Source organism: Dipodomys spectabilis, unplaced genomic scaffold, assembly GCF_019054845.1.
Source record: "Dipodomys spectabilis isolate Male_0828 unplaced genomic scaffold, ASM1905484v1 ptg000125l, whole genome shotgun sequence".
Taxonomy (NCBI): Eukaryota; Metazoa; Chordata; class Mammalia; order Rodentia; family Heteromyidae; genus Dipodomys; species Dipodomys spectabilis.
In genome coordinates, this window is record NW_024870802.1 from 11242231 (window position 1) to 11258302 (window position 16072).

Below are 16072 nucleotides of genomic sequence, written 5' to 3' on the forward strand. Positions count from 1 at the left end.
CCTAGCATGCATGAAGCTCTGGGTTCAATTCCTCAGTACCACATAAATAGAAAAAGCCAGACGTAGTACTGTGACTCAAGTGGTAGAGTACTAGTCTTAAGCAAAAGAAGCTCAGGGACAGTGTCCAGACCCAGAATTCAAGCCCCAGGACTAGCAAAAAAAAAAAAAAGAAAGAAAGAAAAAAAGAAAAGCACCAAATAGTAATACCAAAACACCTCTTCATATGTATATAAAATAATATACATACTGACACGAACTCCAAAGAGAAGGAAACAAAGGACCTTTTCTTAGTCTGTCTTTTAATTTTGGATGACTATATTCTTTACCTCATATACAGTGTGTACACGTGCACATCTGAGGGACGGTGGGGAGAGGACACAGAGTCAGTGGGAAACTGGTGAAAATGTGCATCGGGGGCACACCAGCTATACTACACATTGATGAAAGTGAACCAACCAATTCATGGGTAGTGATGGGAGGGAGAGAATGCACGAGAATGAGGGGAACAGATGATACTAAGCAAAAGGAAAGAAATGTACTTACTACCTGATATATGTAAAGGTACCCCGCCGTATACCATCTCTAAAACAACAATACAGTAAAAAAAATAATATGCCAGCTAGGAAATGTAGAATAAATATAACAGAATTATAGAAAATCAGCATTCTGTGATGTCCAGTGAAATAAATGATTCTGGCAGATTCTTCACAAGATGACCACTAAGTAAAAGTAGATTAGAGAAAAAAATATTCATTGTTGGGGCTGGGAAGGTGGATCAGTGGTAGAGCACTTGCCTTGCATGCATGAGGCCCTGGATTCCATTCCTCAGCACCACGTAAGCAAAAAGAAAAAAGCCGGAAGTGGCACTGTGGCTCAAGTGGTAGAGTGCTATCCTTGAGCTGAAGAGCTGAGGGACAGGGCCCAAGCCCAGAGTTCAGGCCCCACAACCGGACCCAAAAAAAAAAAAAAAAATATATATATATATATATATATAATATATATATATTTCATTGTTAACTCTATGGATACCTTAATAATTGCAAAAAGAGGGCTAGGAAGGTGGCTCAGTGGTAGAGTGCTGGCCTTGCATTCATGAGGCCCTGTGTTCAATTCCTCAGCACCACATAAGCAGAAAAAGTTGGAAGTGGTGCTGTGGCTCAAGTGGTAAGTACTAACCTTTAGCTGAAGAGCTGAGGGACAGTGCCCAGGCCCAGAGTTCAGGCCCCGCAACCAACAAAAAAAATAATAATAATTGCAAAAAGAAAAAAATAATGGTTTATAGTAAGGAGATGATATAGCACCAGAAACAAGTGATGAAACTTAATATCACTCATAGCTGGATAACTGACAGATGTGCCTCCTGTGGTAATAAAATATGAAATATACAATGGAATATGAATGGAATATGAAATATACAATGGAATATGAAATGTACTATGGAAGTACTCCTGCCAAAAATGTTTGCTTTTTTTGCCAGTCCTGGGGCTTGAACTCAAGGCCTGCCTGGGCACTGTCCTTGAGATTCTTTTGCTCAAGGCCAACATTCTACCACTTGAGCCACAGCACCACTTCTGGCTTTTTCTTTTTTTGTCGGTCATGGGACTTGAACTCTAGGCTTGGGTGCTATCCTGCGCTCTTCAGCTTAAGGCGAGCGCTCTACCGCTTGAGCCACAGCGCCACGTCCAGGTTTCTAGTGGTTTCTCGGAGATAAGAGTCTCACAGAGTTTTCTGCTCAGGCTGGCTTTGATGGCTTTGAATCATGATCCTCAGATTTCAGCCTCCTGAGTAGCTAGGATTATAGGAGTGAGCCACCGGCCCCTGGCTACCACTTCTGGCTTTTTCTGTTTATGTGACACAGGAATGGAACCCAGGGCTTCATATTAGGTAAGGACTATATCACTAAGCCACATTCCCAGCTGGCCAAAAATGTTTAACAAATAAAATTGAGCCTTTAATCCTAACTTTTAGAATAAAGGAAATTTGTGGGATAGAGAAACAAGTTAGATGATATCATAAGGACAGAGATAAACCTGGAATTTATAACATTCTAAAGATATAAGGTCAAAGAAAACAGTCAATGCCAAGAAAAAAAGAATAGAGAAAGTTGTAATGGATTTTAAAAGTATAAAGAGACAATATACTCAAAAAAGCATCTCAGGATTAGAATGGACATTACCTGGGGGGAAGAACATGTCCCAAGGTGACCTTTCTCATCCTATATCCTAAACCCCAATAAAAATAAATTAATTAGCTAAGCCGGCACCAGTGGCTCACGCTTGTAATCCTAGCTACTCAGGAGGCTGAGATTGGAGGATCACAATTCAATGTCAGTCAGGGTAGGAAAGCCTGTGAGACTCTGATCTCCAATAAACCACTCAAAAAACCAGAAGTAGCCCTGTGGCTCAAGTGGTAGAGGGCTCGCTTGAGCTGAAGAACTCAGGGACAGAGCCCAGGTCCAGAGTTCAAGCCCCACAACTGACAAAAAAAAAAATAATAATAATTAAAAAATAAATTAGCTAAATAAATAGACATTATGATCTACTTCAGTAAGAATTTTGCTTGGATTTTGGTTTGTAAAAACAAGTATATAATATAGCTATTAAAAACAGTTTAAGGATAAATAGGAAGGGTTTTTTTCCATAGTTTTAGTTTTTAATTGCAACTCTCATTCAAACTAAATTCATATCACATCTGTGAGCCACATACTTTCAAACCAAGCCTTAAAGAAAAAAAAAAATGTATGTGTTTAGGTAGGAGGGTGATCAGAGCCCCAAATTTCAGTATAAAAACCAGTACAGGGGGCTGGGAAGGTAGCTCAGTGGTAGAGTGCTTGCCTTGCATTCATGAGGTCCAGTGTTCGATTCCTCAGCACCACATAAGCAGAAAAAGTTGGAAGAGGTGTTGTGGCTCAAGTGGTAGAGCACTAGCCTTGAGCTGAAGAGTTGAGGGACAGGGCCCAGACCCAGAGTTCAGGCCCCACAACTCAACTCACACACACACACACACACACACACACAACTTCATGCAAATTGGAATTGTCTTAGTAAAGATATATATTTTATAGGTGGGAACAGAAGGGGAAAACTGGGAGAGACCAAGGGAAGAGATGACATTGTCCAAAAATAAATGTACTCATTACCTGATATATGTAACTGTCTATAATTTTTTTTTTTTTTTTTTGGCCGGTTGTGGGGCTGAACTCTGGGCTTGGGTGCTATCCCTGCACTCTTCAGCTCAAGGCAAGTGCTCTACTGCTTAAGCCACAGCACCACTTCCGGTTTTCTGGTAGTTTATTGGAGATAAGAGTCTTGCGGACTTTCCTGCCCGGGCTGGCTTTGAACCGCGATCCTCAGATCTCAGCATCCTGAGTAGCTAGGATCACAGGCATGAGCCACCAGCGCCAGGCAACTGTCTATAATTTTAAAGGATTTTTTTTTCCAATCCAGTATCCATCTCAGATAACACTGAAATCTTTTTTTTTTTTTGGGTCCAGTCCTGGGGCCTGAATTCTGGGCCTGGGCGCTGTCCCTCAGCTCTTCAGCTCAAGGCTAGCGCTCTACCACTTGAGCCACAGCACCACTTCTGGCTTTTTTCTTTTTGCTTATGTGGTGGCTGAGGAATCGAACCCAGGGCCTCATGCATGCAAGGCAAGCACTCTAACACTGAGCCACCTTCCCAGCCCCAACACTGCAATCTTTTTGAACCTTTTCCCCAACTAGTGTCCCCAACTACCCTTAGCCTCTGGTTCTCAAGTTGCTTTCCAGGACACCTGGAAGCAAGCTGCATGGCTGACTGCAGAAAATTTGCTCCCACACTACATCTGGCCTTGCCTTTCCACCAAATCAAATGCCAATTTATTGTCCTCTGATGTAGTCTGTGAGGCCACTTCCTGGATGCCCCCACTTCACACTGGGCCAGAAATACAAGGCAATAATGTGAGTTCCACAACCCAGCAAGTAATTGCTCAATAAGCGTGGAACAAGGAAGAGTCAGTTTCGATCTGTGCACATGTGGCAGCCCTTCATAACTAGACCTACAGTGGTAACAAGGTTAACAGAAGGCTGGTATCACAGAAGAAACATTTAATGAGAAGCCAGTCAACAGGCAGCCAGGAGTGCTTGTCCATCTACGCTGTAAAGGATCTAAAAAGAACAAAGGAAAATAACAAAGCTCCCTAAACTGGGGAGGAGCATCTTATCTGAGAGTATAATATAGTCACTATTCTCTCTCTACCATGCTTTCATAATTAGGTGATATAAAAGTAATCTAATCTGTACTTCAGTCTATACCTGACTGTAATAAATACGAGAAAAAAAATGTTCCCAATCCTTTCCATAAACAAATCCAATATATTACTTCAGAAACTGGGATCATCAATTAAGCATCTATGAGAACCAAGGTTTGAAGCCAGACTGGGCAGAAAAGTCTGTAACACTCTTTTTTTTTTTTCTTTTTTCTTTTTTTTGTCAGTTGTGGTGCTATGGGCTTGGGCACTGTCCCTGTGCTTTTTAGCTCAAGGCTAGCACTCTACTGCTTGAGCCACAGCGCCACTACCAGTTTTCTATTGGTTTATTGGAGATAGAGTCTCACGGACTTTCCTGCCCCGGCTGGCTTTGAATTGTGATCCTCAGATCTCAGCCTCCAGAGTAGCTAGGATTACAGGTGTGAGTCACTGATGCCAAGCTAAAGTCTATAAGACTCATCTCCAATTAGTCAACAAAAAGCTGGAAGTGGAGGTGTGGCTCAAATGGTAGAGCACCAACTTTGAACAAAATAAGCCAAGCCAGAGAACTAGGCCCTGAGAACAAGCCCCAAGAGGGGGGAGAGGTAGTTAAAGGGGGCAAGGCTAAGACAAACTGTTCACTATCTTTCCTACACATCTAATTTCCTCAAGCATTTAGCGCCTCTGAAGCCCATTATAGTACTTGTCCTGAGTTTGAGTGGGTGGGAAAGAAAAAGACTGAGTGTTTTTTTAAAACAGCAACTTGCTTGCTTTCTTTTTACTCAACTGACTGATGTTACAGCAAATTGGATATATGCCTAGAGAAAAGTTTCAGACCTCCAGAGATAGTTATGCTAAAGGAGAAAAAGGCAATGACATCAACCCCAGCAACTCTGACATCTACTACAGACCTGCTATATTGTCCCTGTAACTTTTGCTGGTATTCAGGTTCCTTTAATGTTTTTGAGAGCTAAGCAATTAAGAACACTTTTCTGCTGGTCAATGAGGGCTCGTGTCTGTAATCCTAGCTACTCAGAAAGAAGGCTGAGATCTGAGGATCACAATTCAAAGCCAGCCCAGGCAGGAAAAGCCCATGAGACTCTTTAAAACACCAGAGAACCTGAAGTGGCGCCGTGGTTCAAGTGGTAGAGCACTCGCCTTGAGCTGAAGAGCTGATGGATAGCACCCAGGCCCAGAGTTCAAGCCCCACAACCAACAACAACAAAAAAAAAAAGCCAGAAGTGGAGCTGTGGTTCAAGTGGTAGAACACTAGCCTTGAGCAAAAAAGTTCAGGGATAGCATACCAGGCCCTGGTACTAGTATACAAACACACCAAAAAAAAAAAAAGCCCTTTCTCCCTTTACACAATCCCCTTTTCTCATGCCCTTCTACCAACAAGCAGACAAGCTCTGATAGCTAGTGTGTCTATATATTAGGGAGAGAAAAAGGGAGTGGTAGACCCATGAGAAACCAGACTAGGCAGAGATGTTTCTTCTCAAGAGTCTGCATTTCTAATCTTGAATAAAAACAAATATTTAGAAAACCTTTTTGGTTTAGAAAGTGTCAGATGAAGATCATTTGGGGAAGGATTCAGTAAAAAGAAATGACAAGGGGGGGCGCCAGGAAGTGTAGTAGTGGAGATGGAAGGGCAGGGATGGTAAGGGAAAAACAGAGGAGGAGGCAACAATGCTTGCTAAGAAATGTACTCATTACCTTGTCCATGTAATTGTAACCCCTCTGTACCATATTTTCACAATAAAAAAACTTAATTAAAAAAAAGAAATGACAACGAAACCACCCTGTATAACTTAGGCTAATAAACAAATGTTGCTCCTACTACTCCCCACACAATAGACATATGTAGAAAAAGTGGAGGTATGCCTTCAAACAATATGGGAGATGATGACTCTGCTAACAAATTTTAAAAATATAATGTACACTTATTTGTTTCTGACAATGTCTTGCTATGTAGCCTAGACTGGCCTTGAATCAGTGATCCTCCTATCTTAGCCAAGTTCTAGGGTTATAGGCTTATAATGAACTCTTAATCTTTTTCTTTTTTTTTTTTTGTCAGTTGTGGGGCCTGAACTCTGTGCCTGGGCGCTGTCCCTCAGCTCTTCAGCTCAAGGCTAGTGCACTACTACTTGAGCCATGGCGCCACTTCCAGCTTTTTCTGCTTATGTGGTGCTGAGAGCAAGTCAAGCACTCTACCACTGAGCTACCTTCCCAGCCCCTTACTTAATCTTTTTTGACAGTTGACTTATGAAGTTTTTTTTCCCACAGTCCTCACAATTTTACAAATAAAACTTGATGTATGAGACATTCTTGAGTGGTTTCCTTTCTTGTTGTTTTTTTTTTTTTTTTGGGTCCGGTAGTAGGGCCTGAACTCTGGGCCTGGGCGCTGTCCCTCAGCTCTTCAGCTCAAGGCTAGCACTCTACCACTTGAGCCACAGTGCCATTTCTGGCTTTTTTCTTTTTGCTTATGTGGTGCTGAGGAATCGAACCCAGGGCCTTATGCGTGCAAGGCAAGCGCTTTACCACTGAGCCACCTTCCCAGCCCTTGAGTGGTTTCCTTTCTAACTCAGTAGCTATTTCTTTCTCTTCCTCTCAATCTCTCGCTCTTTTTTCTTTGTGGTACTAGGGTTTGAATTCAGGGCCTCCTGCTTGAGAAATGCCTCCAATCCTTTTTTGCACTTTTTTTTTGAAAGCATACATTAGTTGCACAAGGGGAGTTTCAATGTTTCCTGATCATTCTTACCTCCTCTATCACTCTCTTATGCTCTGGTCATTACTGAGGTAAGACCTCACTTCCTCCTCAGGCACACACGTAGACTATTTTAAGGTTTCTCATCATTGCTGAGATGACAGGCGGTGTCACTATGCCCAGCTTCTTTCCACTAAGAAGAGAATCTAGCAAATTTTTCTGCCTGGGTTAGCCTGGAATGCAATCCTCCCAATCTCAGCTTCCCATGCAGCAGGAATGACAGATGCAGCCGGAATGACAGATGCAGCCACCATGCCCAGCCACTGATTGAGAAGAGGTATTGATTGTATTCCTCTGCTGCCCTCAACTTAACAAGTACTAGGTATAAGCCACCAGCACCTGGCTCCTGGGCTAAATCTAAGAGGTTTAGGTCAGACAAGTCATAGCTCTTCCTAGGTTGGCTTCAGACTCTTAAATGTTCTTTGCAAACCTCTGTAGGTCAAACATACTCAAACCTTCTAGTTCTGATCAGAATTCACAAAACTTGAGACAGATTATATCTTACAGGTATGTTTGTCCAATATAAATGATATTTAAATGAACTTCTAAGACATTCACTTTCTCCTGGCACCTATTCCTCCCTCTTATGCTCAAACCTATCATTTCTTGGTATACCAATAAATTCAGCTAAAAAAATACCTAATCCCAACACGTTGGGAAGGTGGCTCAGTGGTAGAGTGCTTACCTTGCATGCGTGAGGCCTTGGGTTCGATTCCTCAGCACCACATAAGCAGAAAAAGCTAGAAGTGGCGATGTGGTTAAAGTGGTAGCACACTAGCCTTGAGCTGAAGAGCTGAGGGACAGTGCCCAGGCCCAGAGTTCAGGCCCCATGACCAACCAAAACAAAAACAAAAAAACAAAACAAAACAAAAAAAACCAATCCCTCAGAATTATTCTATGCAATCCACTGCTATCTCTGGAAATATCTAAATTCCCAAGAGAAAACCAAAGAATATTTATAACCAGGTGGCTATACACACACACACACACGCGCGCGCGCACACACACATGTACCACGCACGCACACACACACACCCCTCTGCATATATATATATTGCCGGTGGCTTATACCTATAAAGACAAACTACTCAGGAGACTGAGATCTGAGGATCACAGTTCAAAGCCAGCTGGGGCAACAAAGTCCCTGATGTTCTTGTTCCCAATTAACTACCAAAAAGCTGGAAGTAGAGCTGTGGCTCAAGTGGTAGAGTACTAGCTCAGCCTTGAGCAAAAGAAAAAGTTCAGGGACAGCACCCAGGATCTGAGTTCAAACCTTAGTACTATTTAAAAAAAAAAAAAACGGAGAGAGGGGCTGGGAAATTGGCTCAGTGGTAGAGTGCTTGCCTTGCATGCCTGAGGTCCTGGGTTTGATTCCTCAGCACCACATAAGCAAAAAGAAAAAAGCCGGAAGTGGTGCTGTGGCTCAAGTGGTAGAGCGCTAGCCTTGAGCTGAAGAGCTGAGAGACAGTGCCCAAGCCCAAAGTTCAAGTCCCACAACCAAAAACAAAAAACAAAAACAAAAAATGCTGAAACCCCTTTGTATAATGACTTAAAAATCACTATAGCTGGACACTGGTGGCTCATGCTTGTAATCCTAACTATGCAGGAAGCTGAGCTCTGAGGATCGTGGTTCAAAGTAAGCCTGAGCAGGAAAGTCCCTGTAAGACTCTAACCTCCAGTTAACCACCAGAAAACAGGAAATAATGTCATGGCTCAAAATGGTAGACACTAGCCTTGAGCACTTTGGGTGCTCAGAGACAGCACCCAAGCCCTAAGTTCAAGCCCCACAACTGACCAAAAAAAAATCATTATAGATAGGCATCAATAGATCATGCCTATAATCCCAGCTAAGAACCCACGTTCAATTCCCCAACAAACAATAACAGGAGACAAAGAAAAAGACATAGAGACACAGAGAGAGAAAATCTCATAAAAGAAGGTTTTGGGGGCTGGGAAGGTGGCTCAGTGGTAGAGTGCTTGCCTTGCATGCATGAGGCCCTGGGTTCGATTCCTCAGCACCACATAAGCAGGAAAAAAAAGCCGGAAGTGGCTCTGTGGCTCAAGTGATAGAGCGCTAGCCTTGAGCTGAAGGGCTGAGGGACAGTGCCCAGGCCCAGAGTTCAGGCCCTACGACCAGACCAAAAAAAAAAAGAAGGTTTTGGCTGTTAGAATGTTCTTCTCTTTGGGGCTGTAAACCAAGAATTTTCTAGAAAAAAAAAACTTCCCAGGTATCAGTGGCTCATGCCTGTAATCCTAGCTACTCAGGAGGCTGAGATTTGAGGATCACAGTTTGAAGCCAGATCAGGCAAGGAAGCCCATAAGACTCTTATCTCCAATAAATTACCAAAAAGCCAGATGTGGAGATATGGCTCAAGTGGCAGAATGCTAGCCTTGAGTGAAAAGAAGCTGAAGGACAGCACTCAAGATCTGAATTCAAGCCCTAGGACCAGCACCAAAAACAAAACAAAACTTGGATCAAGATTCTGACTCACACCTGTAATCCTAGCTACTCAGAAGGCTGAGATCTGAGGATCGCGGTTCAAAGCCAGCCCGGGCAGGAAACTCTGTGAAACTCTTATCTCCAATAAAAATCACCAGAAAACCGGAAGTGGCGCTATGGCTCAAGTGGTAGAGTGCTAGCCTTGAGCTGAAGAGCTGAGGGACAGCGCTCAGGCCTAGAGTTCAAGCCCCACGACCGACAAAAAAAAAAAGATTGTTTTCCTTTCCACGCGTCTATTCCCTGTGAACCTACCACAGTCTCTTATCTATGAGACTGACCATAACAGTCCAATATGCAAGATCCCCACAAGAATGAAAGGAAATGTGTCCTCATAATCTAAACCCATGGTAGGTCCTGGATAATGGAGAGGCAATAGCCTTTTTACCCCCTGAACCCAAAATACCCCAGCCCTGCAGGCAGCACAGAGTTAACTACCCACCAGTTCTGAGAAGCACAAAGGTACATCACTGCAACATGCCTAACATTTACATTGCCTCTCTCTGCTCATTAAACAGGTTTTGGTTAAATAATGAACAAACTGTATTACAGACTCCGATGAGAATTCCAAAATTATAAATCAACTGGGAAAGCCCAAAGGGGCAGACAGACAGGGAGGGGGGAGAAGGATAATATTGACTAATATAAAGGGCGCAGCTTGACAGTGGATATTCCTGCCACACCTGATCAAACACACTCCATAGGGGGAGGGGAAAGAGAGCAAGAAAGGGAAGATGGGACAAGACAGCCTGAAATTTGCATCCGGAAAAGATTAAAACGGATTCTTTGGGGATAGAGAAAATACATAATATATATTACTATAAATGCAAAACTGTACTAAAAGCTAACTCAAATGTCAAAGATTACAGCTTGAATAAATTTAAATATAAAAGCCATGTGCTTCCTTGAGTTAATGAGAGAGACATAAAAGGACAAACTGGGCCAGGAGGCTGAACAGAGCCTTAGGCTGCCTTTGCTGGGCAATGGGTCCAAAGTTCAGCAGCAACTACACTCAAAGGCATTCCTCTAGAGTTCTGGGCCTGGAGAAAGAAGTAAGAATCTATTGCTTTTGCACCCTATATTTGCTTTTTCAAAATTTTCAACTATGGCCAGGCCAGCCTGGCTTGCACAGTTAGTTCTAAGTCAGCCTGGATTACATAGTAAAACCCTGTCTCAAAAGAAACAACAAGGGGCTGGGGGTTTAGCTCAGCAGAAGAGCGCCTGGCAAGCGCAAGGTCCTGAGTTGGGTCCTCAGCTCTGAAAAAAAAAAAAAGAAACAACAACAAAAATTTTGAACTATGAAGCTAGGTGCATTGCTACAGGCCTACAATTCTATCTAATCAGGAGACTGAGACAGGAGGATCACCTGTGCTCAGAAATTTGAGGCCAGCCTAGGCAACAGTATAAGACGTTGACTTTATTCACATATCATAGAACTGCCTTGTAAAGTGTACAATTCAATAGTTTTCTTTTTTTTCAATAGTTTTCTTGTATATTTACAGAGGTGTATAATCATTACTGATTCTAGAACATTCTGTCATACTCAAAAGAAACCCTGTACAACTTTTTTTTTGGTCAATCATAGGGCTTCCAGTTTTCTGGAATTGGAGATTGGAGTCTTTTAAATGGAGATAAGCATCTTGAGGACAAGCCAGGCACCGGTGGCTCATGCCTGTAATCCTAGTTACTAAGAAGGCTAAGATCTAAGGATCGCAGTTCAAAGCCAGTCAAGGCAGGGAAGACTGAGACTTTTCTCTCCAATTAACCACCAGAAAACTGGAAGTGGTTCAGTGGCTGAGGTAGTAGAATGCTAGCCTTGAGCAAAAAGGAGCCCAAGAACAGCACCTAGGCAGAGTTCAACCCCATAACTGGTAGAAAAAAAAAAGTCTCACAGACTTTCCTGCCTAGGCTTTGAACCATGATCCTCAGATCTCAGCCTACTGAGTTGCTAGGTTTACAGGCGTACTTACAGCCCTAACAACCACACATCTTTGGAATAACTTCCTAAAAGGAGCCTAAGAAAACCTGAAGAGCAAATGAAGGGAAGCAATCAAGTCTCTATTACTAGTGTACGTTTTATCCAAAGTAACAATATGCAAATTTTGTTACTGTTTTATTTTGGGAAGCACTAGGAATTAAACCTAGAAATTCATACTTGTTAGCTGAGTGCTCTATCTCTTAATATAACACCTTCACACACACACACACACACACACACACACGCATTCACAAACTTTTTAGGCTGTTTGTTTGAAACAGGGTACCACTAACTTCTGCCCAGGTTGACCTTGAACTCACAATCCTAATGCCTCTGGAAAGTAGCTAGGATTACAGGCATGCACCACCACTCAGCACAAACTTTGTTCTTTAACACCCTTTTTCTTCCCAAGTATAACTTTCTCTTCAGATTGGTAGTCTAATATTCTATTACTCTAAACGCTATGGAGCATGAAGTCAGCATGTGAATATTCCAAAGATACTTATCTGTAAGAATAACTGGTATGGACTTAGCCAGGCTTACTGGAGCTAACAGATTTCCGTCGTTCATAGTTACAGACAGTACCTTGGAGGAGTAGGTAGTGCTTATGTACGTAAAAGATCTTTATTTACAAAAGGAAACTAGATCCTTTGGGCTTACTGACAAATGCCCAACAAATTACCATTTCCAAAAGTCATGTTCTAGGCGAATAGCATAAAAAAAATGTGGACAGCTTTTGCAAAAATGGGCTTAAGCCCAAGTCAGTTTCATGAGTTACAACTGAGTAGAAGGGCTAGAGTTGCTGGCAGCCTCAATCTAACTGGAATAGCCAGTCACATAATGTAGACACAATCACTTCAGTTTCTCTCTCCAAGTTGAAAGCCCTTTCCCAGCCTCCTACCATTAAAAGGCTTCCAAGAAAGCAGTCCTCCTGACACTGCCAATCAGAAAAATCTGTTTGTTTCTGTAAAAGAAACAAGAAATTGGTCATGGACTGCAAAGTCCAGGACCACAGGGGCAGCTGAACCTTAAACCTGCTCCTGGAAGCTAGGACTGTGGTGGGTCAGAACCAATCTGAAACTCATAAAATGTTACATATTGGGTCCATAAAGTCATTTTCTAATGCAAGTAATATGCTAAAACTCATGAAGAAATGGATAACCTTGGAAAGTACCATTTCAACATGTGTCACAGCTACTGGCCTTAGAAAACACCAATACTTTCTTTCACAGTTATCAGGAAAGCTTAGCAAGACCCAGCTACATTCTTATACCACTGACAGAACTGGGACCTTAACACATTCTGGTTTATTAATTCCAAGCAGATAATCTGGCTGGATTCCTAACACAAGAACTTAAGAAAAATAGGCAGCAGACCTAACTGATAGCTCTTAAGGCATCACAGTTTGGGCAAACACTAACTGCAAGGGTGTTCCAAAGAGAGCCCCAAATCTTAGACTAGGACTACATCACTCACCACTGGTCTCTGAGATTAAAATTAAGCTGAAATCAAACCAACCAAGACGGAGAAATGGAAGTGGAGCGTGGCTCAAGTGGTAGAGCTGAAGAGCTAGCTGATAGACAGCACTCAGGCCCAGAGTTCAAGCCCCATGACCAAAAAAAAAAAAGAATTTAATAAAGGTATTGAAAACATATTAAAAATACTACATAGGGTTATTATGATTAGGAAAACAAAAGAATGAAAGATTCTGAGAACACAGGAAAACTGAAAGATCATTAAGAATGAAAGCAATACAATAAACTAAATACTAAAAAATTTATACCTATGGGCCAAATGTGGCTTAAAACTTTTTTTAAAAAAAGAAAACATATTATTCATTCATGTACATATTACTCACAGCTAGTTCTGAGCTATAAATACAGAGTTGAGTAGCTAGTATATATATGATCTGCAAAGTCTAAACTATTTATATATGGTCCTTCACATAAAATTTATCTACTGCTGCAATAAATCAATTACATATTCTTTTTTTTTTTTTTTTTTTTTGCCAGTCCTGGTGCTTAAACTCAGGGCCTGGGCACTGTTTCTGAGTTTCTTTTGCTCAAGGCTAACACTCTACCACTTAAGCCACAGCACTACTTCTAGCTTTTTCTGTTTATGTGGTTATGAAGAATCAAACCCAAGGCTTCATGCATGCTAGGCAAGTACTATACCACTAAGATTCCTTCCCAGTCTCCATATACATTCTTATGAAGATTAGTAACCCTGCCTACATGTGGACACTTACCTGTTATACTGTTTAAAACTTCCTTTAGATGACTGAAACTATGCAGCAGAGGATCCCGCTCTTCATCCTATGGAATATACAGGTTAAAAATAAAACGTGTTATCAAGCCAAAAGACACAAGAGAAAATATAAATCAAGGGTTCTAAAGGATTTTTTTTTTTTTTTTACCTCTGAATCAATCCAGAAAATCCAGTAAGTTGGAGTATTTTTTATTTTGGTTTTTTCTTGGTCCTGGGGCTTGAACTCGGCCTGGGCACTATCCCTGTGCTCAAGGCTAGAGCTTATCACTTCAGCCACAGCTCCATTTCTGGCTTTTTTAGTGGAGATAGGAATCTCATGGACTTTCCTACCTAGGCTGGCTTTAAACCACGATCCTCAGATCTCCGCCTCCTGAGTAGCCACGTTCACTGGCATGAGCCAATGGCCTCCAGTTCCAGTAAGTTTTCTTATGAGAAAAAGAAACTTAGAAGCCAGTGGCACCATGAGCAACAAAGCTCAGCAACAGCACCCAGGCCCTGAGTTCAAGACCCACAACTGACCAAAAAAAAAAACTAAGCTATGGTTTCTAATTTTCTTGTTTCTTAATCTCTTTTCTCATAGATTCTTTGAGCTTATCCACATAAGTGAATCCTTTCATGCTAATCTACACCTTTACCAACCATTCATACCACCAGATTGCCAGGTCCTTTAATACCTGTATTATTCTATCTCCTCACCTACATATTCATTATGTGATTATATTCATATTTATGTGATCACATCATATATAATATTCATTTAAAAGACATTCCTGATTCTATTCCCACATCTAAACCAATCCATTTTTATAAAAAACTGCAAACATATTTACCAAATATGCTCCACACACTGTCAAAATGTTCTACATAACTGTGCTAAAAATTGTTGCCAGGTACTAGTGGCTGATGACTATAATCCTAATTAGTAAGGAAGCTGATATCTGAAGATGCAGTTGCAATCCAGTTTGGCCATCAAATCCAAGAAAATTCTTTATCTCCAATTAACTGGCAAAAAGCCAGAACTGGAAGCATGGCCCAAAAGGAAGAGTAACAGCCATAACAAGAAAGCCATGAGAAGTCATGTGCCAGTTGCTCACACCTGTAATCTAGCTATTCAGGAGGTTGAGATCTGAGGATTGTGGATAGAAATCAGCCAGGGGGGGCTGGGAAGGTGGCTCAATGGTAGAGTCTTTGCCTTGCATGCATGAGGCCCTGGGTTCGATTCCTCAGCACCACATAAGCAAAAATAAAAAAGCTGGAAGTGGCGCTGTGGCTCAAGTGGTAGAGCGCTAGCCTTGTGCTGAAGAGCTGAGGGATAGCACCCAGGCCCAGAGTTCAGGCCCCACGACCGGACCCAAAAAGAAAAATCAGCTAGGGCAGCAAAGTCTGTAAGACTCTTATCTCCAATTAATGGGAAGTGGAGCTGTGGTTCAAAAGATCTCAGTGATAGCATCCTGGCCCTGAGTTCAAGCCCCACAACCACCAACAACAACAAAAAAGCCATAAGAGCACAGGCTTTGACTTCAAACTGTGAACCTGCACACACACAAAATATCCTTGTGGGAGGGGGAGGCTGGGAAGGGATGGGAAGGGTAAACAAAGGAGGAGGCTACAATGCTTGATAAGAAATGTACTCATTATCTTGCCATGTAATTGTAACCCCTCTGTACAGTATTTTCACAATAAAAAATAAATTAAAAAACAAAAACAAAATATCCTTGTATACACACGAGCAACAACAACAAAAAAGGCAACTTTATAACAGGTAAGCATCTTATTCATCTGTTTGGCAAAATATGGCCTGCTTTATATGTGGATGTTTTCATTCTATAATGAGCATCATCATAAAGATATATTTATGTGTCAATAAGTAAACTACTTAAATAAATTTAATAGTTGATAGTAGCATGAAGGACTTAGGAAATAAGGATTCTGACATTTTGGCATATTAAAGATGTCCCAAATATATAAAGTTTGTCTGTTGCTTCAATAAATTATTTCTTTTTTTCTTTTGCCAGTCCTGGGCCTTGAACTCAAGACCTGGACACTGTCCCTGAGCTTCTTTTGCTCAAGGCTAGCACTTGAGCCACAGTGCCCCTTCCAGCTTTTTCTGTTTATGTGGTACTGAGGAATCAAACCCAGAACTACGTACAGGCTAGGCAAGCACTATACCTCTAAGCCACATTCCTACCCCAATATATTTTTGTTGTTGTTGTTGTTGTTGTTGGTCAGATGTGGCGTTTAATTCAGGGCCTTGGCACTGTCTCTAAGCTTTTTTGTTTTGTTTTTGTTGGTCATGGGGCTTGAACTCAGGGCCTGGGCCCTGTCCCTGAGGTTTTCTGCTCA

At 41.8% G+C, this 16072-nt stretch overlaps 1 protein-coding gene across 9 annotated transcripts in view; it reads right to left on the bottom strand.

Moving 5' to 3' along the window:
- The window catches only part of Gbf1 (golgi brefeldin A resistant guanine nucleotide exchange factor 1), a 139015-nt gene that overhangs the window by 106280 nt on the left and 16663 nt on the right, over positions 1–16072 (bottom strand). For all 9 annotated transcript variants that reach the window (XM_042689224.1, XM_042689231.1, XM_042689228.1 and 6 more), the window contains exon 3: positions 13710–13776. In XM_042689224.1, the coding sequence (XP_042545158.1) occupies positions 13710–13776 (67 nt within the window). The remainder of the gene's footprint in view (positions 1–13709; positions 13777–16072) is intronic.